The following is a 22,930-nucleotide window of genomic DNA, read 5'->3' as shown; positions in this document are numbered from 1 at the left end:
AGATAATTACTAAATGGCAGCACAGAAACCAGTGCAATTAGCATCAGAATTTAATAATCAGCAAACCTGTAGCATCAGCTTATATTACAGACAAACCTCGTTTTCTGCTGGATAATTAGTGACAACCCCTAAGCTTAGCTTCTCAACAGCTGCTCAGAGCCCACTGAGCATGTGAGTGTCACACTTTCCATGATGGGCTGGTTCAGTAAGTTCATTATATAAAATATGGCATTTTTAGCCACATTAGTTTTAAGGGTTTAGTTCTCCTTTAATCAGACTGGAAGCTCTGTACTGTAGACAGGCCTCTAATAATGAGTCCAGCTTTACTAGCTGTAGCAGCAAGGGTCAGGAGAGCATAAACAAATACTGCTTTCAATTGTGTATTATACATTTATTTCAATTGTACTTGTAAATGCATTTGTGTACATTGGTAAACCACTTAAAAGAGGTTGCTCACCTTCCAAACACTTTGTTCAGCAGAGTTGTTTTCAGATTGTTCACCAGAAATTTAGACTTTTTTCATTTGCTTCCCATGTTTTATTTCTTTACCTTTTTTCCAACATTTTCCAAAAGATGGAAAAAAGGCTTTGTTCAAGGTGAACACCACAACCGAACTGAAAAAATATTTCGGATATTGATGTGTAAAGTTTCATTTTTCACCTTCTTATCTTACTGCTCTAAATTGATGCATTTAGGGCAAACACACGCTGCGATTTGGGGAGAATAGTCGCCCAGTGACAAATCTCTTCTTCGGGGCGACTAATCTCCCTGAACTGCCTTCCCGTCGGCTAGAATAAAAATTGCCGGCAGGGTGGCACTCGGAGCGCTTTGTTTTCCGAAGTCGCTGAGGTTTCCTCGTGTGGCAACTTCGGAAAACGAAGTGCTCCGAGTGCCATCCCACCAGCGTTTTTTTTTTTAAAATCTACCCTGCCAGCGCTAGAGGGAGCCCCCGATATGAGCGTTCATGTTGTGGAACATGCATGAGAATAATGAGCGAGTGCTGCAATGTGCATGTCAGAAGCGCATTTGCGCATGAGCTTTGAGGGACATGGCTGCTCACAGCGGGAGCTGCTTCCCCGTGCTACCACCAACTAGTGCGCTGGTTCTATTAGCCTTTAGTTGGGGATAACATTTTAGCTCAACAGATGCCTTTGGGGTGTGGCAGACAGGGAGATTAGTCGCCAAACAACAAATTTTCGCTACTACTGGAGACTAATCTCACCTTCCCACCGGCAAGAATGTGAATCTCCGGCGGGATGGCATACATATTGCTTCGGTTTTCCTAAGTTGCCCAAAGTTTCCTCGTGAGGCAACTTCGGAAAACAAAGCAATACATACGATATCCCACCAGCGATTCACCTTCTTACTGGTGGGAGGGCATTTGGGAAGATTAATATCCCACAGTAGAGAAGATTTGTCTCTGGGCGACTAAACTTCCCGTCAAGGAAACTCAGGGATTCTGCTCAGCAGGGACAAAGATAAGAAATGTATCAATTAAATGTATCAATTTAGAGCAGTTACAAACTCATTGACCCCCTCCAGCTGCTTTAGAAAGTGAAAAATTTTACTTTACACTTCAATATTAGAAATATTTTTTCAGTTCAGTTCTTTTAAGATTGTTCACCTTAAAGACTTTTTTCAATTACTTTCCATCTTTTATTTTTTACCGGTTTCCCAAAATTGCAGTTTAAATTGTTCCTGTCTCTTGTCTGACAGAAAAGTGATCCAAATGCAGTCTGAACTGTTATAATTTGCTGTATTATTTGATACATTTATCAGCAATATCTTTGGAATATTAGTAACTATTGTATCTAACATCTTCATTTATCTATCATGGGAAAACAAGTTTTTTTTCAAAACGCATCAGTTAATAGTGCTGCTTCAGTAGACTTCTGCACTGAAAACCAATTCTCAATAGAGCAAACAGATTTTTTTATATTCAATTTGAAATCTGACATGGGGCTAGACATTTTGTCAGTTTCCCAGCTGCCGGAGTCATGTGACTTGTGTCTGCACTTTGGGATGGAACTACTTTCTGGCAGGCTGCTGTTTTTCCTTCTCAATGTAACTGAATCAGTCTCAGTAGGACTTGGCTTTTACTATTGAGTGTTGTTCTTAGATCTACCAGGGAGCTGTTATGTTAGGGAGCTGCTATCTGGTCACCTTCCCATTGTTCTTTTGTTAGGCTGCTGGGGGGGGGGTTGATTTCACTCCAACTTGCAGTACAGCAATAAAGAGTGACTGGGGGCAGCTGGGAAATTGACAATGTCTAGCCACATGTCAGATTTCAAAATTGAATATAAAAAAATCAGTTTGTTCTTTTGAAAAATGGATTTCAGTTCAGAATTCTGCTGGGGCAGCACTATTAAATGATGTGTTTTGAAAAAAAAATTTTTTCCATGACCGTATCTCTAATGAAACTCAGGGATTCTGCTCAGTAGAGACAAAGATAACAAATGTATCAACTAAATGTATCAATTTAAAACAGTTAAAGAGTCGGTGACCCCACTCCCCTCCCAGAGCTTCTTTAGAAGGTGAAAAATTAAACTTTACAGTTGAATATTAGAAAAATGGCTTTACATAGAAAATATAAAGTAATCAGAAAAAGTCTATTTCTGATGAACTGTCTGAAAACAACTGAACAAATTTTTTAAATTTAATTTTCGAATTTTAACGAACAACCGTCAATCAATGAAAAATTAGTTAACAAAAACAGATTCATAAGGGACAGGGCCATTTGAAATATCAAGTCAGGCCACAGAAGTTCAATTTGCAGACTTTTAGGCTAGGGCCACATGGGAAGATTCAGGGAGATCGGTCGCCTGGCGACTAATCGTCGCGTCTTTTAGGCGACTAATCTCCCTGAATGGCTTGCTGGTATCTCGCACCCGCTAGCGCTAAAGTCGTCTGCGCCTATTCACACGCGGCGATACGTTTTTCAAAGTCGCTCAAAATTGCCTCACGAGGAAATTTCGAGCGACTTTGAAAAATGTGTCGTCACGTGTGAATAGGCGCAGGCGACTTTAGTGCTAGCGGGTGCGAGATACCAGCAAGGCATTCAGGGAGATAAGATGCGGCGATTAGTCGGCAGGCGACTAATCTCCCAGAAATCTTCCCGTGTGGCCTAGCCCTAAGGGCTATTCCACACGGGGAGATAGCGACGCGTTTGCGGTCGCGGCGACAAAGCGCCGCGACAGTCGCCGCGACCGGCGCAGGCGACAGTTTTGTATGGGCGCCTATGTAAAAACGCCTGTGCTAACCACACGAGGCGATGCGCTTTTCAACAGTCGCCTGAAAAAGCCTGGCGAGGCATTTTCAGGCGACTGTTGAAAAGCGCATCGCCTCGTGTGGTTAGCACAGGCGTTTTTACATAGGCGCCCATACAAAACTGTCGCCTGCGCCGGTCGCGGCGCTTTGTCGCCGCGACCGCAAACGCGTCGCTATCTCCCCGTGTGGACTAGCCCTAAGAGTGAAGACACACAGAGCTACTAGTAGCAGCTACTTGTCATGGATACAAAATAAGACAATAGTGATAATTACACATGGAAACTTAGGAAATTCGAAGCAATTTGTATGCCATCCCGCCAGCAATTCGTATTCTTGCTGGTGGAAGGCATTTCGGGGAGATTCTTAGTAGAGAAGAGTTGTCGCTGGGCGACTAATCTCCCCGTCTGCCACCACCCTTACTGAGGCAATTCTGAGCATTGTCTATGGCAGGGTATTTTGTAGCCACAAAAAGTAGCTGCTACTAGTAGCGACAGAGTCTTTGTAAAGCCAAATACTATTATCTATTTTGTAGCTGCTTCTAGTAGCTCGGTGTGTCTTCACCCTTAAAAGTGTGAGTCGTGCAAAAAGACAAGGTGAGACGGTGGGAGTGTCATTGATTGTACTGCACTTCTCTGGCTCTGGAATTGAAATGTAAATTATATGGGCAGGAACTTATTTTGCTTGTGAAAAGCTCTCTATTCAGCCAACATGAAATACCTGCATGCTCAAGTGCATTTGTAGAAGCAAAGAGCATAAAGACACAAAAGGAGACCGACAGTTTCACTTTAATCATGCTGAGCTAGATCACTTTGTCTCATGTAATATACCAATACAAACGGTTTCCACTCTTAACAACCTGATTTCAAGAGGCAACAAGTCAATGCCCAAAATACCACAACGGAGTCAGCTCATCACCCATGGGTGAAATGAGGGCAGTAAGTGTGCAAGCTAGGAATCAAAAATAGACAAGAAAAGGCGATAAAAATAAATTTGATATTTCAAATGGTGTCTGATCCCTTCCACTTTGCTATTTCACGGTCAGGTGCACCCCCTGCTGTAGAGCATTTAAGGAAAACATGATTTCATAGTTACAGTACACGTACTTAAAACATTACAGGTATGGGACCTGTTATGCAGAATGCTCAGGACCTGGTGGTTTCCGGATAACAGATCATTCCGTAATTAGGCGCTTCATACCTTAAGTCTACTAGAAAATAATGTAAACAATAAATAAACCGAATAGGTTGTTTTTCCTTCCAATAAGGATTAATTATATCTTAGTTTGGATCACGTACAGGTATGGAAACGGTTATCCAGAATGCGCAGGATCTGGCAGTTTCCGGATAACAGATCTTTCCTGGATTTGGATTTTCATACCTTAAGTCTACTAGAAAATCATGCAAACAATAAATAAACCCAATAGGCTGGTTTTGCTTCCAATGAGGATTAATTACATCTTATTTGGATCATATACAGGACCAGGGTCTTTTCAAGATAACGGATCTTTCTGTAATGTGGATCTTTATACCTTAAGAGATTCATAGAGATTTTGTCGCCTGGCTACTAATCTCCTTGTCTTTTGAGCAACTATCTCCCTGAACTGCCTCAGCGTTTTTTCCACATAGGCTACAATGAAAAGTCGCCTGCGCTAATGCACACACGGTGATGCGTTTTCAATAGTTGCCCAAAGTTGCCTCAGTGAGGCAATTTCAGGCAACTATTGAAAACGCATCGCCCTGTGTGCATTAGCGCAGGCGACTTTTCATTGTAGCCTATGGGGAAAAACGCTAAGGCAGTTCAGGGAGATAGTTGCTCAAAAGACAAGGAGATTAGTAGCCAGGCGACAAAATCTCCCTGAATCTCCTCGTGTGTCCTTACCCTAAATCTTCTAGAAAATCATGTAAACAATAAAAAAAACCCCAATAGGCTGTTTTTCCCCCAATACGGATTATTTATAGCTTAGTTTGGATCATGTGCATTGTACAGGTATGGGACCGGTTATCCAGAATGCTCAGGACCACGTGTTTTCCAGATAACGGATCTTTCCGTAATTTGGATCTTCATACCTTAAGTCAGGGTTGTCCAAAAGGTAATTTGGGATCTACCAGTAGACTTTTAGCTGGTGAGCAGTAGACTTCAAGACACTGTCAACAAAACGCTTGTCTAAATCACCCTCCTGTTCCATGTTTTCATTCAGATATTTATAATACATAAGAAATAAACATTGATTTATGAGAATGTATATTGGTATATTTAATAAACAAATCTTATGTATTATCTACATCCATAAAAGCATTAGCATTCTGTTCCATTGAAATTATTACAGGAAATATTGATTTATGAGAATGTATACTGTTCTATTTAATAAACAAATCTAAGTTATAATTTCCATGGAACAGAATGCTAATGCTTTTATGGATGTAGATCCTAATGGGACAATATCACTAAAAGTAGACCCCGCTTTATTAAAGTACAAGCACTCCTTCCTTAAGTCTACAAGTTAATCATGTAAACATTAAATAAGCTCAATAGGCTGGGTTTGCCTCCAATAAGGATTTATTATATCTTAGTTTGGATCAAGTACAAGCCAACCTTTCATTATTACAGAGAAAAGGGTTTTTTGTTTTTTTAAAGAAAATATGGTTTATTTAGATATTAGAGTTTACGGGAGTATGTAATTCGGAGCTTTCTGGATAACAGATCCCATACCTGTTGCTATTTCCTCATGTACAGTGCAACAAATGAGAACTATGCTTTTATTGGAGTCTAAAAGATGTGGGTCACATGACTGCAATGAAATCAGTGATCATGCAGTGGATCCTCAACAGGGCACTGTAAAGTTCAGTGACGCAACTGGGTCGGGCATATTTACCAACGTGTGATAAACCAATTCTACCCCTAATACAATGTGTTTCAGAAGCAGGTGCAAGCTAACACAGGCTGCAGAGTCCTGCACTGCAGAAAAATGGATGAACCACATGCAGCTTGTTACTATACTTTCTCCCAACAGCCTTTGCTAGCAAAGAATACAAAGTGTTGCAGTTCAGAGTCAGCCAATAAGATCCAATACACGAATCAGAAATAAACTGGTAATAACACGACAATGACTGTACATTACTCAATGGTTACAGTGAAATTGCAACAGTATTGTTCCAAGAGCTACCATTCCACACTGACCATAACCAATAATAAAAGTCCATCCATGCCCAGCAGTTTTAGACTATATTAAAGGGGATTTTAACCTTCAATTTTCACATTTAGTATGAGCTAGAGCTGTGATCCCCAACCAGTAGCTCGTGAGCAACATGTTGCTCTCCAACCCCTTGAATGTTGCTCTCAGATGCCTTAAAGCAGGTGCTTATTTATGAATTCCAAGCTTGAAATCAAGTTTTAATAAAAAGAGTAAAGCGTTTTATTCAGCAGCTCTCCAGTTTGCAATTTCAGCAGTGGTTGCTAGGGTCCAAAATACCCTGGCAACCACACATTGATTTGAATAAGAGACTAAAGGTGGCCATACACTGAGAGATCCGCTCGTTTGCCGATGTCGCCAAACGAGCGGATCTCTCTCCGATATGCCCACCTTGAGGTGGGCAATATCGGGCTGATCCGATCGTGGGCCCTAGGGCCCAACGATCGGATTCTAACGAACGGGAGGTCGGATTGTGGGACCGCATCAACGAACAGATGCGGCCGCGATCCAACGGGATTTTTAGTCCCATCCAATCGAGATCTGGCTGACTTTCGGCCAGATCTCGATCGGGGAAGCCCGTCGGGGCCCCTATACACGGGACAATAAGCTGCCGACTCGGTTTGTCGACAGCTTTTATCGGCCCGTGTATGGCCACCTTAAGATATGCATAAGAGAGGGCCTGAATAGAAAGAGTAGTAATAAACAAATAACAATGCATCGGTAGCCTTTCAGATGGGGTCAGTGACCCCCCATTTAAGAGCTGGAAAGAGCAAGAAGGAGGCGGCAAAGATTTCAAAAACAATTAATGATGACCAATTAAAAACTTTCTTAGAATTGGCCATTCTATAAAATACTAAAAGTTCATTCAAAGGCGAACCAATCCCTTAACACTCATTGGAATACTTTTTAATTCAGTGTTATCGCTTGTTAATGTATTTCCAAACCAAAAGAAGAAGCTTGAATCTTTGCATTATCAGATAAGCTTACATCTTTCAATGGTGGGTAAGGGTGCTCATGCCCCAGAACTTCAGCAAAAGGGGGAGTAAATTGTCAGCAGGCACCAGTCAGGAACGCCATAAAAGTAGAATCCAGGAGCCCAAAGTTTAAAAAGTACAAAATGTTTTTATTTTACATTATGTATAAAAAAAAAAAAAAAAAAAGCCTTACGTGTTTCGAGTCACCTAAGGACACTTAACCATATACCATATAATCATTAAGCCTATGATTAAGTGTCCTTGAGTGACACGAAACGCGTAAGGGTTTTTTTCATTTTTTTTATACATAAGTAAAATAAAAACTGTACTTTTTAAGCTTTGGGCTCCTGGATTCTACTTTATGGTGTTACGGACTGGTGACTGCCGACAATCGAATTTCTGTGATTTATTGCTTGTTGACTCGGTTTCACTAGTGATAAACTCTGCAACTAAATGACAGGAATCGAGGTTTCTGGAGTGGCTACTAAACTCCCCAATTGACTAGTGCAAGAGATGCTGAAGTTGACCAACTGCTAGAACGCCACCAATAATGAAAGATGCTCAGCCTCAAACTTTCCCGATGTTCCTGGGTTATAAACACTGCTGGGAGGTGAAGTTCAACAGCAGATGTAAAGACTGAAAGTTGGTACGAGAGGCTCAGGGAGAGAGAGTAGTACAAGGTTAGACATCTCACAGGTATGAAAGCGAATCAGTGCCTATGGCAACAGAGAAAACAGAACAAAAATATGGTGTAGTATCTTCATATTTCTCTAAATAACACCATATGTTCGAAGACCATCAAAACTTTCTTAAAAAACAGTTTTCATGAGGATAGTCACCCATGTGCAAGTCTTTTAGCAGGTTTCCCCGTTTTAATCCAGAGAGAAGAGTTTTGCCGGTGTCACCCTCTCCCTCATGGTTCTCCCCTGCAGCTTGCAGTGTTGTCACCTCCGCCTGATGCGTTTCGCTGAGCCAATCAGCTACCTCAGAGGCCAAACTCTTCTCTCTGGACTAAAATCGGGAGAAACCTGCTGAAAGACTTGTATATGGGTGACTATCCTCATGAAAACAAATGTGAGAGCAATATTTTAAAGTTTTTATCCGTATTAAAGGGGTGCTTCACCTTCAGGTTAACATTTAATATGTATAGAATGGCCAATTGTAAGCAACTTTTCAATTGGTCTTCTCTCTTAATTTTTAATATTTTATGAATTATTTGCCTTCTCTTGACTCTTTCTGGTTTTCAAAAGGGGGTCACTGACCCTGTATAAAAACAAATACTCTTTAAAGCTACAAATGTATTGTTATGGCTACATTTTATTATTCCCCTTTCTTTTACGACCCACCCCTGTTAATATTCAATATTCTCGTTCAAATCAATGCATGGTTGCTAGGTTAATTTAGACCCTAGCAATCTGATTGCTGACATTTGCAAACTGGAATGTTGCTAAATAACTCAAAAAATAAAAACCAAATGCAAATTGTCTCAGAATATCACTCTGTACATCATACTAAAAGTTAATGTAAAGGTGAACAACCCCTTTAATAAAACAGTATTACGCTATGAGGTCTTTGTATTTCCATATTGGGGCATGAAGTTTACTTCTTGGAAAAGGAGAGAATACGACTGAATATTATACGCAATAAAGAAATTGCCATCTTGTACGCCGTCACTTTGGCCAAAGTCAGTGGAGGCTTCTGGAATAAGCTTATATGCAGGCTCTGGAGAAGTAAAAAAAGTTTTTTTAAAGGGGAACTGACATGAGACACGGTGTCATTTAGACAAATCTGAACATACTACGTCATATTTTTGTTCTGGTGTCTGTTTTCTCTGTTGCCATAGACGCAGATTCACTTTTATACCTGTGAGATTTTTTTATGTACAAGCCAAGAGACGGGAAAAGGATTGGAATGACCCTAGCAACCATGCATGGATTCCAACAAGCGACTGGAATACGTACAGGAGATGGATCAGTAATTAAAAGGAACAATAAATTTTTTTTATTATTGAAGGCTTTTGAGTGATTTCGCTTTTTATTCAGCAGCTCTTCAATTTGCATCTTAGCCAATCTGGTTGCTAGGGTCCAAACGACCCTAGCAACCATGCATGGATTCGAATAAGCGACTGGAATACGTACAGGAGATGGATCAGTAATAAAAACCAACGATACTTTTTTTATTATTGAAGGTTTATGAGTGATTTTGCTTTTTATTCAGCAGCTCTTCAATTTGCAGCTTAGCCAATCAGGTTTCTAGGGTCCAAACGACCCTAGCAACCATGCAAGGATTTGAATAAGCGATACGTACAAGAGATGGATCAGTAATAAAAAGTAACGATACATTTTTTATTATTGAAGGTTTTTGAGTGATTTTGCTTTTTATTCAGCAGCTCTTCAATTTGTATCTTAGACAATCAGTTTGCCTGGGTCCAAACGACCCTAGCAACCATGCATGGATTCGAATAAGCGACTGGAATACGTACAGGAGATGGATCAGTGATAAAAAGTAATGTTACATTTTTTTTATTATTGAAGGCATTTGAGTGATTTCGCTTTTTATTCAGCAGCTCTTCAATTTGCACCTTAGACAATCTCGTTGCTAGGGTCCAAATGACCCTAGCAACCATGCATTAATCTGAATAAGCGACTGGAATATGAACAGGAGCGGTAATAAAAACAACAACAATACATTTGGAGCCTTACCGGGCAATTTTTTTTAGACGGGGTCGGCGACCCACGAAAGAGTCTATAAATAACTAAAACTAAATAATGAAAAGGTGCCTTCGGATTGGCCGTTCTGTAGGCTAATAAAAGTTACCTTAAAGGAGAAGCAGCCCCTTAATCAGTGTAAAAGCCTGAGAAGTGACAGTATTTGTCTAATAGAAGCAACAGGGATAAAATCGTGGGAAAGTAAAAGTAAAGAGGCAGAAGTTGAAGAGAAATCAGTGCCATGACTCGAGCAGGGAGAGGCCAGAGAATGAACAATCCCAGGCCTGTCTTACCGCGATGAGAGTGCTGTTCCTACACTGATCTCCGCTGCCTCCTGCTCCATCAGTCTCCAGGCTGCCGCTTGTGCTCGGATTCCCCCTGGCCGCTCCAGACTCCGTATTAGGAATAGGCTGCGTCTGTCTTTGCTTGCCGGCCCTCTTGGCCTTGGTCTGCAGGCAGCGCTGGTGTAACTGGAACGTGTGTTGCCTCTCCAGCTCCAGCCTCTCCCCAGCCTCGGCTTCGTAACGCGACTCGCACGTACCGTGATGTCTCCGACATAGTTCTATGCGTCGGCGCAAACGCTCCATCACGGCGCTGTGTCGGGGGACCACAAAATCCGCCATCTGTGGGGAGAGGTGAAGACGGACTATTCCGGGAATTCCACTATCATACCCGGGGCCTCTTAAAATGGCAGTCCTCTAAATCTGCTCGGCGTACAAAATCGCGTGCATCCGTTCCTCTCCCGCCTCGCAGCCCCTAACGCCTCCGCCGCCGCCCGCTTGCCATTGTTATCTCAGCGTCCGCCATCTTGAAAGTACTTTTTTTTTTTCCTCTGCAGAGGAAAGGGCTGCGAGCGTCACAATGATAGGCAGAGGACCCGACCAATAAACGCTTCGAGCGGGAGGAGTCAGCGCAGTGACGTCGGTGTTTTGTAAACGGATCTTCGGGAGCAGTGTTTGCCCTCACAGAAATGGATGAGAATGCGGAAAACCAATCGAAAGCGAGCAGCGCTGATTGGCTTAGGTCGGAGGGCGGAGCCTGCGTTTAGAAACGCCTCCCTGAAGTTGCTCTAGTAGTTTACCAAGCTCAGAAGCAAATTGTTAGTGATTGGTTTACGTCAGAGGGCGCAGTCTGCGTTTAGAAATGCCTCCCTGAAGTTGCTCTAGTAGTTTACCAAGTTCAAAGCAAATTATTAGAGATTGGTGTACGTCAGAGGGCGCAGTCTGCGATTAGAAATGCCTCCCTGAAGTTGCTCTAGTTTACCAAGCTCAGAAGCAAACTATTCGTGATTGGTTTTACGTCGGAGGGCGGAGCCTGCGTTTAGAAATGCCTCCCTGAAGTATCTGTAGTAGTTTACCAAGCTCAGAAGCAAAATATTCGTGATTGGCTTACGTCGGAGGGCGGAGCCTGCGTTTAGAAACGCTTCGCTGAAATTGCTCAAGTTTACCGAGCTCAGAAGCAAAACAAGTGATTGGCTCACGTCGGAGGGCGGAGCCTGCGTTTAGAAACGCCTCCCTGAAGTTCCTCTAGTAGTTTATCAAGCTCTGAAGCAAAACACGTCGGAGGGAGGAGCCTGCGTTTAGAAACGCCTCCCTGTAGTTGCTCTTGCTTACCAAGCTCAGAAGCAAAAACAAGTGATTGGCTTATGTCTATTGGCTTAGATTCTGTCGAGGCACTAAAAATAGAAGAAAGGGGCAGTTTCTTCTGATTAATAAAACAGATCTTAACACAATGCTGGGCTGCTGTTATATTTAGGCTTTAAAGGGATACTGTCATGGGAAAAAGCTGTTTTTTTTCGAAATGCACCAGTTAATAGAGCTGCTCCAGCAGAATTCTGCACTGAAATCTGTTTCTCAAAAGACAGAACAGATTTTTTTTATATGTAAAGGGATACTGTCGTGGGGAATTTTTTTTTTTCAAAATGAATCAGTTAATAGTGCTGCTCCAGCAGAATTCTGCACTGAAATCCATTTCTCAAAAGAGCAAACAGATTTTTTTATATTCAATTTTGAAATCTGACATGGGGCTAGACATATTGTCAATTTCCCAGCTGCCCCTGGTCATGTGACTTGTGCTCTGATAAACTTCAATCACTCTTTACTGCTGTTCTGCAAGTTGGAGTGATATCACCCCTCCCTTTTTCCCCCCAGCAGCCAAACAAAAGAACAATGTATCTAGTATAGGTCAAGCTAAAAACAACTGGACTTGCTGAGTAATCAATGAAGACGTTTCACTACTCATCCGAGCAGCTTCTTCAGTTCAACTGACTGGTGTGGGAAGTTTTCGGCATATAAACTCTTCCACTAATCCATTTACAATGGCACATTGTAACTCTTCAAAGAGGTGACATCTGAAGAAATTCACAGAGGTATTGATTCTGTGTAGTTGTGATAGGATTATCCAATGTGTTATGCAACTCCTAGATACAGGTGTTACTTGTGAGAGTTGCATGAATGGATGTGTGAAGTGTTCTGAATCTGCCGGGGTACAGATGTTAGAATAGCATTGTATGTAGCAGACAGGTGGTGTCGAAGGCCCCCACCTCTGTTCAGAGATGGTCTCTCCACCTTGACATCGCCTCTTTCACACCTCGTTCTAACCAGCAGTCTTCTTTATCCAATATTTGGACCTTGCTATATTCAAAGGAGTGTCCCTTGTCTTTTAAGTGTAGAAAGACAGCTGAGTTTTGCCATGTAGAGTTCTCCCTCCTGTGCTGAGCCATTTGCTTGGAGAGCAGTTGTTTTGTCTCCCCATTGTATAGATCTGTGCACTCCTCACTACACTGGACTCCGTATACCACATTGCTTTGTTTTTCTTTTGGTGTTGGATCCTTTGGGTGTACCAGTTTGTGTCTCAGTGTGTTGCTAGGTTTGAAAAACACAGGGACATGGTGTCTGTTGAAAATCCTCCTGAGTTTCTTTGACACTCCAGCTACATATGGGATGACTATGTTTCGCCTACTATGTGTCTCCGGGTGGTTATTTCTATTGGTGTTCCTGTTGGGCTTGGTTGCTGCTGTTTTGACAAAGGCCCATTCTGGGTAGCCACACGCTTTCAAAGCTCCTCTGAGATGTTTTTGCTCTTTGTCTTTGGACTCTGTATCAGTTGCCACACATTCCACCCGGTGGTGCAGGGTTCGAATGACACCCAGTTTGTGTTCCAGTGGATGGTGGGAATCAAACAACAGATATTGATCCGTATGAGTGGGTTTCCTGTATACTTCCGTCTTCAAGTTACCCCCCTCTTGGCTACATATCAAACAGTCCAAAAAAGCAAGTTTGTTCTCGTGGACATCTTCCCTTGTGAACTTGATGTTATTGTCCACTGAGTTAATGTGTTCTGTAAAGGCCGCCACTTCATTGGATCTGATTTTAACCCAAGTATCATCCACATACCTGAACCAGTGAGTCGGTGTAGTTCCCTGGAAAGTAAGTAAGGCCCTCCTTTCCACTTCCTCCATGTACAAGTTTGCTACAATGGGAGAGAATGGAGAACCCATTGCACAGCCATGTTTCTGTCTATAAAAAAGGTTCTTGTACTTGAAGTATGTGGTGTTAAGGCACAAATCTAGCATCAAACAAACTTGGTTGGGACTGAGGGTGTTATCATGTTGCAGTCGATTTCTTACAGTCTCAATCGCCTCTGTCGTAGGTAAACATGTGAACAATGAAGTGACATCATATGACACCATTGTTTCTTCTGCCTCTAGTGTAATGCTGTGAATCTTGGTTACAAACTCTTTGGCATTCTGGATATGATGCACTGTATTGCCTACCAACGGGGCTAAGATGTTAGCCAAGAATTTTGCAATGCTGTATGTCACTGAATTTATGCTTATGTGTATCTTGGGGAGTCCGTATAAGCATGATGTGGCTTCCCTGTGATACAGACGGTGGTATAAAATTCGATCAATTGCTTTCTCCTTTTCAAGTTGTTGTAGGCAACCGATCACCTTTTTCTTGTAGCCACTGGTTGGGTCTTTCCCTAAGGGTTCATATGTATTACTATCACTGAGCAGAGTGGTTATCTTGCAGTCATAGTCAGTTGTGTTGTGCACAACTGTGCATCTCCCTTTATCTGCTGGCAGGATAGTGATGTTCGGGTCCTTACTCAGAGAGCTGAGTGCTCTCCTCTCTTCTGTAGTAAGGTTAGAGGGAGGTGTTCTGGCACTTGACAAAGCAGCTGACACTTTTAGCCTGAGTTGTTCTGCTTCTTCCTTTTTTAAGTTATTATTTTTGATAGCAGACTCATAGTGGCTGTGATGAGTTCAACTACTGGTATGTGTTGTGGTGTCACTGCATAGTTTAACCCCTTGGCTAACACATCCCTTTCAGACTGGGTTAGTACCCTATCTGATAGGTTCCTAACCCAAGTGTCTTTGGTGTTCTTTGGTGTCTCATCTGTCTGCCTCCAGGTTAATTCTTCAGTCCTTTTCCAACTGCTGCTTCATGACAGTAATGTGGTGAATTTGCTTATTTGTCGCTCCTTACTCTTAATGTGTTGGGCAATCTGTGCATGTTCAACGAACACAACCACCCTTTCCAGAGTTCCATCCGGCAGCTCTTTTGCCAGATTCCATTTCAGATGTTCGACTTTCTGCTTAAGGGCATCAATGGTAAAGTTGATCTGTCTGACTAGTTCATTTTGTAGATGTTTTTGGGCTTTTTGTAAAATCTTGTTGGCTCTGTGACTTTTTTTCTGTGGAACCCAGACGCAGGCTACAAGGGGTGAGTCTCTGATGTCGGCATCTGAGATTAAAGCGTATATGGTTTTGATAGTCTGCCACTTTTCTGCTGTTTTTTGATATTCCTGAACCAGTTTTAGAGTATTCTCTCCAAAATGAATGGCAATATGACTATGAAGATTTTCATTCATCCAGGTCATGGTATATCTAGCATAGGTCAATCTAAAAACAACTGAACTTGCTGAGTAATCAAAGAACAATGGGAAGGTAACCAGATAGCAGCTCCCTAACACAAGATAACAGCTGCCTGGTAGATCTAAGAACAGCACTCAATAGTAAAATCCAGGTCCCACTAAGACGCATTCAGTTACATTGAGAAGGAAAAACAGCAGCCTGCCAGAAAGCATTTCTCTCCTAAAGTGCAGGCACAAGTCACATGACTGGGGGCAGCTGGGAAATTGACAAAATGTCTAGCCCCATGTCAGATTTCTAAATTGGATATGAAAAAATCTGTTTGCTCTTTTGAGAAATGGATTTCAGTGCAGAATTCTGCTGGAGTAGCACTATTAACTGATGCGTTTTGAAAAAAACATGTTTTCCGATGACAGGATCCCTTTAGTTTTAAAATTTGACATGGGGCTAGACATAGTGTCAGTTTCCCAGCTGCCCCCAGTCACGTGACTTGTGCTCTGATAAACTTCAGTCACTCTTTACTGCTGTACTGCAAGATGGAGTGATATCATCCCCTCCCTTTTCCCCCGCAGCAGCCTAACAACAGAACAATGGGAAGGTAACCAGATAGCAGCTCCCTAACACAAGATAACAGCTGCCTGGTAGATCTAAGAACAGCACTCAATAGTAAAATCCAGGTCCCACTGTGACACATTCAGTTACATTGAGTAGGAGAAACAACAGCCTGCCAGAAAGCAGTTCCATCCTAAAGTGCTGGCTTTTTCTGAAAGCACATGACCAGGCAAAATGACCTGAGATGCACCTACACACCAATATTACAACTAAAAAAATACATTTGTTGGTTCAGGAATTAAATTATATCGTAGAGTAAATTATTTGCAGTGTAAACAGTGTAATTTAGAAATAAAAATTACATCATAAAAACATGAAAGAATCCCTTTAAACTTTCCAGGCTTGTGCTGATTTAAAAGCTGATTTAAAAAAAAAAAAAGGTATGTTTTCACAATATGTGTTTAGTACTGATTGTTATATCCATTCATGCTTATTTCTAAAATGCCAACATATTTCCTCAGCGTTGTACAACAAAATGATTCAGCGCTCATGCCCTGGCCTTTTTGAGCAATATGAATAATATCTTATCCCAATAAGTTACTTAAATCAAGGTTATATGATTAAAATCCCAGTCTACCGTTAGCAAAACCATTTTAACATTTTACTTGCCAACAGAATTTCACATTTCATTTGCACAAAGTGACAGAGGTTTTTTTAAAAAAATGTTGTGCCTCCACTTTATGGGAATTTCCTGGGGGTGGGACCTTCCATTTGGTGAGGGAAGTCAGCCGGCGCTCCGGTCCGCTGCAGCGCCATGGGCAAGATGGCAGTGCCCAGGATACCCACGTGGCACGTTGCCACGTTCTGACACCAATGCGTCAAAACATGCAGCGTCAACACGCAACCTCAGCGTGTGATGTCATCACACTCGCTTTGGCGCAAAAATCTGTCTATAAAACATGCCAGAGCATTGCAGACCTTGCCTAATTATAGGTTCAACTTATTGTGTTCCTGGGTGTGTATTTTATCGGCCTGGCTGGTAAAAATGATGGTTGAGTCCAATGCTATTAATAGGGAAAAATAAAAGATAAATATATAGGAAGGCAGGTATTTTTTTCCAAAAAAGATGGAAACCCTATGGGTATGATATACTTCTTTTCACCTTGATTCCTGTTATTGACTTCAGCCTGTTATATTGACTAAGAACCTTGCTGCCTGAACTGACCTTGGCCTGGATTTGACTTTTCTCCTTCTTTAAACCCATTGGATACTGTGAACTGTGTTGGAACCTGCTGCTTCCTCCTTGGTCAGCAAATCCTAACGGAGCCTTCAGGCCCTGACACGTTTACATAGGAAAAACTATACTTTTTTTTTCCCAGGACAACCTGTTGCTTTATGAATCTGCTCTAATTCTGGAACAATATTTAGTGCTCTAAATACCGAAAAAGTCTAAAAATGTCTATTTTCCACAATATAGATGATAGAAACATATTTTATTAGTGAAAATACAAGTTTTGGAAAGCTTCATGTCCCCCACAAATTCCAATACCCATTGCCGTATGGTTTAGGATTAACAATTGTGCATGCAATAACCAAAGTATCTGGCATGCAGAGACCTCAAAGATGAATTATTGCATATAAATTGTCCTGGATGTCACTTCGTCTATTGAAAAAGCATCATATTGACTGCATTTTACATGGGGTAAAGCCACAAAAAGTATACTTACGCCAAAAACCATATATTTTTTGTAAAGTACACATTCCCTAGGGTTGCCCCCCCAGCTGGAAGTTAACTGACCTAGCCGGTAAAATACCTGCCAAGGCCGGAGCAGGTATTAAAAATTTACAGTCAATGTAGTAGCAGGTAAATTTGTAATACAGATAAATTCAGCCCCTGATCCACCCAGAATCCTTATCTTTTTCTCTTCTTCGTACATCCTTGAGCCACCCATGATGTAATGGGCACACCCCTTTCTGAATCAATCTACCCCTATGACATCACAAATCACTCCTTCTGTCAATAACCCCCTATGGGCTGCTAAACTCCACCTAAAAAGGTGGCAACCCTAACATTCCCCTTTGAAGAACTTTGGTTCTTCAGTGTTGGCCCCCAAGATAGCTCCAGTGCAGGATTTCAAATCACTGCACCCCTAGGCCAGGCTGCTATCATGTCCCCGGCTGGTCATCCAACCCGGTGCACGCATGCATGCAATCACTAGGAGCATTGAGGATCAACCCGCTCATGCACCCTATCGCTCTTTACCTAATAAGCAGGAGCCGCAATGGAGTGTATAACTGGCAAGTGGGCGAAATGCTGCTCCTGAAACGTTGCTGCTTTGCCAAAAATCTGGGCCTGGATAGCTCCAATGAGTCTGATCTTTATGCACCCCCTGACCCCTAGCCCCCTTGCTCTCCAGGCCCAAGAGATAAACTTGCAGCCCTCTCACAGCAACAACCCACTATCTTCTAAACTTTTCGAACATCTTGTCTTTTCTCATATTACTAACTCTCTGGCTTTTGACCTGCACACTTTGCTGAGGCTGCTTTATGTAGAGTTGCAAACAATCTCCAGGCTGCCAAGGCAAAGGGACATTACCTTTCATTCTCCTTGACTTATCTTCTGCTTTTAAAATTGTTGACTACGTGGTTCTAATGCAAATTTGAGCTGCACCCTGGTTCTCTTCATACCATCTCTTCAATTGCTCCTTCAATGTTACTTTTGCTAACAAATCCTCTTCCCCAGTTCAGCTTAGCCTGGAGGTGCCTCAGAGTTCTGTTCTCGGCCCACTGTTGTTCTCCTTGTACACTGTCTCTTTAGGAGACCTTATATCTTAATTTGGCCTTAATTATTACCTATGCCAATGACATACAAATACCCCTTCACTAACCACTCACGTTCAGACCCAGATCACAAACTTCATCCTAGCTATCTCCTCTTGTATGAACTAATGCCACATCAAACGCAGCCTAGCTAAAACTGAGCTCATTGTATTGCTGCCAAAACCTAGCCCTACTCATCCTTGCCCCAAGGTCATCTCTGACCAGTCCCTTTACTTCTCTAATTATATCAGTACTACTGCCAAAACCTGACTTTTTTTCCTCTGTAGTATTTTCAAGAAATGTCAATTGCTTTCACAAATAATAGCCAAAACACAAATCCATGTCCTTATCCTCTCCGGTTTAGACTATTGTAATCTCCTACTAACCCTGACTCCCACATCTCTCCCATGCAATCAGTCTTAAACTCTGCTACCAGGATCCACCTGCTCTCTCTTTACCCAGGTAAAATCTTTAGCATGACTGTCTGTTAAGCAGAGGATAGCATATAAAATCCTTCTGCTAACATTCAAAGCCCTTCACTCCGCTGCTTGTCACTACATCGTTTCACTTGTCTCAATGTTCGTTCCTCCCTGTCTCCTCCGCCCCTCTCAGAGACCATCTTTTTACAGTATCCATATCCACTGCCACCTCTCTTTTTAAACCTTTCTGTCTTGCTGTTGCTCAGCTCTGGAATTCCATCCTTTAATTCCAGGGTAAGACATACTCTCTAAATTGCTTCAGGAAAAAAGCCCAGATTCTACTTTTTGGAACACTTGAAAATTAGTCTAGTCTTGGCACTTTAGGGACAAAGCTTTTACCTTGTACATTTTTGCCCTCCACTTTGTGTCTGTATGTTATTCACCCACTTAGACTGTAAGCTCTATGGGGCAGGGACCTCCTTCCTACTGTCTCTCTTACCACATGGCACTTAAGCTCTGTGTATTTATTTATTTATATGTATTGTATTTATTACTGTCAGGGAGCCGGGAGCTCCCTCCAGGGAGGTAGTCTGGATCAAGGAGGAAGCCCACCTGAGGGAGCAAGGTCGCGGTATCCAAAGGGTTAAGCGAGCGGAAGGTCAGAGTCCAGGCAAGAGTTCAGTGGCAGGCAGATCAGGATCAAATAACAAGAGTCCAGGCAGAGGGTCAAAACCAAGGCAGGAGCAGGAATCAGGATACAGGAAAACAGGAACCCAGGTTCAGGGTAGCAGAACCTATTCTTGGGCGGCCTTCTGGCATCCTGGGCGCCCTTTTATAGTTGAATTTGGCGCCATAGTGACGTCACTGGCGTCCTTACGCCGGCGTGCTTGCGGTGGCCTGTTTGCGCATGCGTGTTTACGCATGCGTCGGTGTTGGCCACGTATCCCATGTGGGCCGACTGGGCGCATCCATTTTGGATTCTTGGCGGCCGGGAGCAGACGCGTCTCTTCGCACTCCCGGCGGCCTTGACAATTACCTTACTTGTCCTCCCTGTGTGTACTTTTATATGCATTGTATGATTGTGCAGCACTTCATATGCTTACAGCGCTTTATAAATAAAGTCATATATGCATATATACAAAAAGGTAGTGCAAATGGTTGACTTTTCCTTTTATAGACCAGAATGATGACATTGATCCCTTGAAGCCGAGTACTCATGTGCACACACATAAATTTAGAGGACACAGCAAATTATGGTGCACACAAAGAATTTTGTGTGAAAATAAAATATTTTGTATTCATTCTGACCTGAGCACAATGTTTTTATAAATATGAACACACATTTAAAATGGCCAAGAAGAAGAGGGAACGCTGATGGCATCTACTGGCCAGTTATTGAACTCCCAACAGTAAATTAGGACCCAGTCAGCCAGCCGTGGGGCAAATTTACTAAAGGGCGAAGTGGCTAGCGCTGGCGAAAATTCGACAGCGTGACTTCATTTTGGCACTTTGCCGATTTACTAACGGGCGCTGGCGTAATTACGCTAGCGAAGGAGATAGACTCTGGAGCAACTTCGCACTCTAACGCCAGGCTAATTTTCGCTCTGGCGAAAGAGCATTACTACGCAAATTCACTACGTTTTTGATTTTACTGAACATTACCTCTATCGCCAGACTTGCCTTCGCCACCTCAGACCTGGCGAAGTGCAATGGAGTAGATAGGAGTTTGTCAAAAAAAGTTGAAATTTTTTCTAAGTCCCAAAAAAATGCTGGCGTCTTTTCCTTTTTACAGGGTGATAGGCTAAAAAAGATCGAAATTTTTTTTTGGAGTACCCGCCTTCCCCCCCCTAAATTTCCTTACATATGGCACCTAAACTATACTGTGGGCACATGTTTAGGGCATTATATAATTTTATTAAGGTTCCCTGGCCTTGTGTAGTGTAATGTATGTGCTGCAGCAGATACGCCCATTGTACTTTAACTGCACGCCGTATGCAAATTACCGAACGGTAGCGTAACTTCGAACTGCTGATCGTATTTTCGCTAGCGCAAATTCGCAAGTGTTCGGTAACCTGTGCGCAACTTTGGATTTTCGGAGGTAAGTAAATTTGCCCCCATAACTTTAGGGAACTGCCTTAATAAAGGGTATCTAAATCCAATATAGCTGATTTTCAGAAGTAGCATAAAACACTATACGTATACTCATTTTAAATTCAGAAGCATTTGTACTTTATAAAAATATATAAGGGTCTGCGTCATTTTGAGGGCTCATATGGCACATAAAATCAATTTTGAGGCCCTTTACAGGCAAACCTAAGTACACTTGCCATAAATCTGCGCCTGCCATTCATTTTAGGCTGTTTGATCTTGGCACATAAAGATTTGTGGAAGATAAGATGCTGTTAAATAGTGGCGTTGGGGCAATTTTTAGAAATGGCATCAAATCTGCAAAGTTTTAGCAATGTTTTGCAATTTGGTAGTTTGGAGAAGAAAGACTTATGTACCCATTTTGAATTTGGGAGATTGTGTACTTTCCAAAAATTTCATATTTTTAAGGGGTCGGTGTACATGTTTGCAGATTTTATCACACACAAAAAGACAGTTATTATTATTATTATTATTATTATTAAAAGTGTATTTATATAGCGCCAACATATTTCGCAGTGCTGAAGTTGAAATATGTCATGCAAATGGTATGCACAAGGTATATTTTAGGGCATTTATAAACCTATGCATGTTGGCCAGACCCCTGGCATTCATGTTCAGTGTGTTTTATCTTGGTACCCAACGACATGTGCAAATTGAAACTTTGAGGTGATTTACAATAATTTAATCAAAATCAACAACTTTAGGAAAGCTTTGCTGTTTGGTAGTTTCGAGTAGAATGCCGCTCATTCTTGATTCAGAAGAATGTGTACTTTCCAAAAATATATGATTTTCTGGGGTGAACATTTTTTTTGTAGCTTTAACCCACATAAAATTTCTTGTAATTTCAGCTACTGCAAAATCAACTCTATTATATTTATTTATTATATCATCAAACCTTCCACTTTGCAGTATCCTATCTCCCGCATATAATAGGTATCAAGATAAAACATGCTATATATAAATGTCAGCAGGGCTCCACTGAACAGTTTGATGAAAATCTTCATATGAAAATCTTCATAGTCAGTTTGATGCCTGTTGTTCATAGGTTTACATAAGTAGGGCCCTAAAATGAAAATACCCCATGTGATCTATCATTTCTGTCATTTTAACTACTGCAAAATCAATATTTGTGTCTTGTCTTTGATGTTAGGCCGATGTTAGTTCTTGTACTCCTTTATATTGGCTTTTGAAGGGAATTTCCTTTGTGCCACCTGCTGGCTTTTCACTAATGAGGAATTAGGTACCTCCCTTCCTACAAGTCCCATGCACACTCAAACATTTACAGTAATTGTGCAAATTCACCAAAATATATCAGCAAACAATTACATAAGTATACAAGTGTTCGTGCATAATAAATCACATGGCAGCCACTCCCATACCTCCAACATTTTGGAAAATAAAAAGAGGGGCAAAAAATGACCATGTTCATTTTACAAAATTTGGCAGGTTATGAAAGTTTGAACATATTTCTGTGTTTTTTTTTTCAATTACAGTTTTGCTAATGAAGGTGAATTGCCCTTTAAGCTGTGAGTCTAACTTTTCCCAAGGGACCTGTTATCTTATATTGTTACAATTACTTATTTGCTTTCTCAAAATTGTTACAAAAGTATCTTAAAGGATAAGTAAACCTTTAAAATAGGTGAGTGTAAAATTGACGAGGGTGCTATTCTAAGCACTTTTGTCATTTACATTCATTATTTATTTTGTTTTTTATTCCATGATATTAAGGGATACATGTGCTGTTTATCTGAATTAATTTTGTTCCAACAGCGCCACCTGCTGGTCAGTTTCTGACCATCCTGACCACCAAGTAGTCAAGCAAGTTGTCAGAAGAAAGAAAGAGGCTGCTCTGATTTTCTTCTTCTTAGGAAATATGTTTTTTCCTAAGCAGAAGAACATCAGAGCAACCTCTTTCTTTCTCCTGACAACTTCCTTGACTATTTGGTCGTCAGACTGGTCAGAAACTGACCAGCAGG

General features: G+C 41.6%; 1 protein-coding gene across 2 annotated transcripts in view; it reads right to left on the bottom strand.

Annotated features, from left to right (window-relative positions):
- The window catches only part of LOC108712615 (mastermind-like protein 1), a 43,190-nt gene extending 31,777 nt beyond the window's left edge, over positions 1 to 11,413 (bottom strand). Inside the window, exon 1 of one of the 2 annotated variants that reach the window (XM_041588009.1) lies at positions 10,433 to 11,413. In XM_041588009.1, coding sequence (XP_041443943.1) covers positions 10,433 to 10,762 — 330 coding nt within the window. In that variant the 5' untranslated portion in view covers positions 10,763 to 11,413. The remainder of the gene's footprint in view (positions 1 to 10,432) is intronic. The other variant, XM_041588008.1, reaches the window with a different exon arrangement.
- Positions 11,414 to 22,930: the final 11,517 nt, after the last annotated feature.

The sequence above is a fragment of the Xenopus laevis genome, chromosome 3S, assembly GCF_017654675.1.
Source record: "Xenopus laevis strain J_2021 chromosome 3S, Xenopus_laevis_v10.1, whole genome shotgun sequence".
Lineage (NCBI taxonomy): Eukaryota > Metazoa > Chordata > Amphibia > Anura > Pipidae > Xenopus > Xenopus laevis.
The sequence above is the reverse complement of the archived record's forward strand: the minus strand, read 5'-3'. Positions and strand labels throughout refer to the sequence as shown.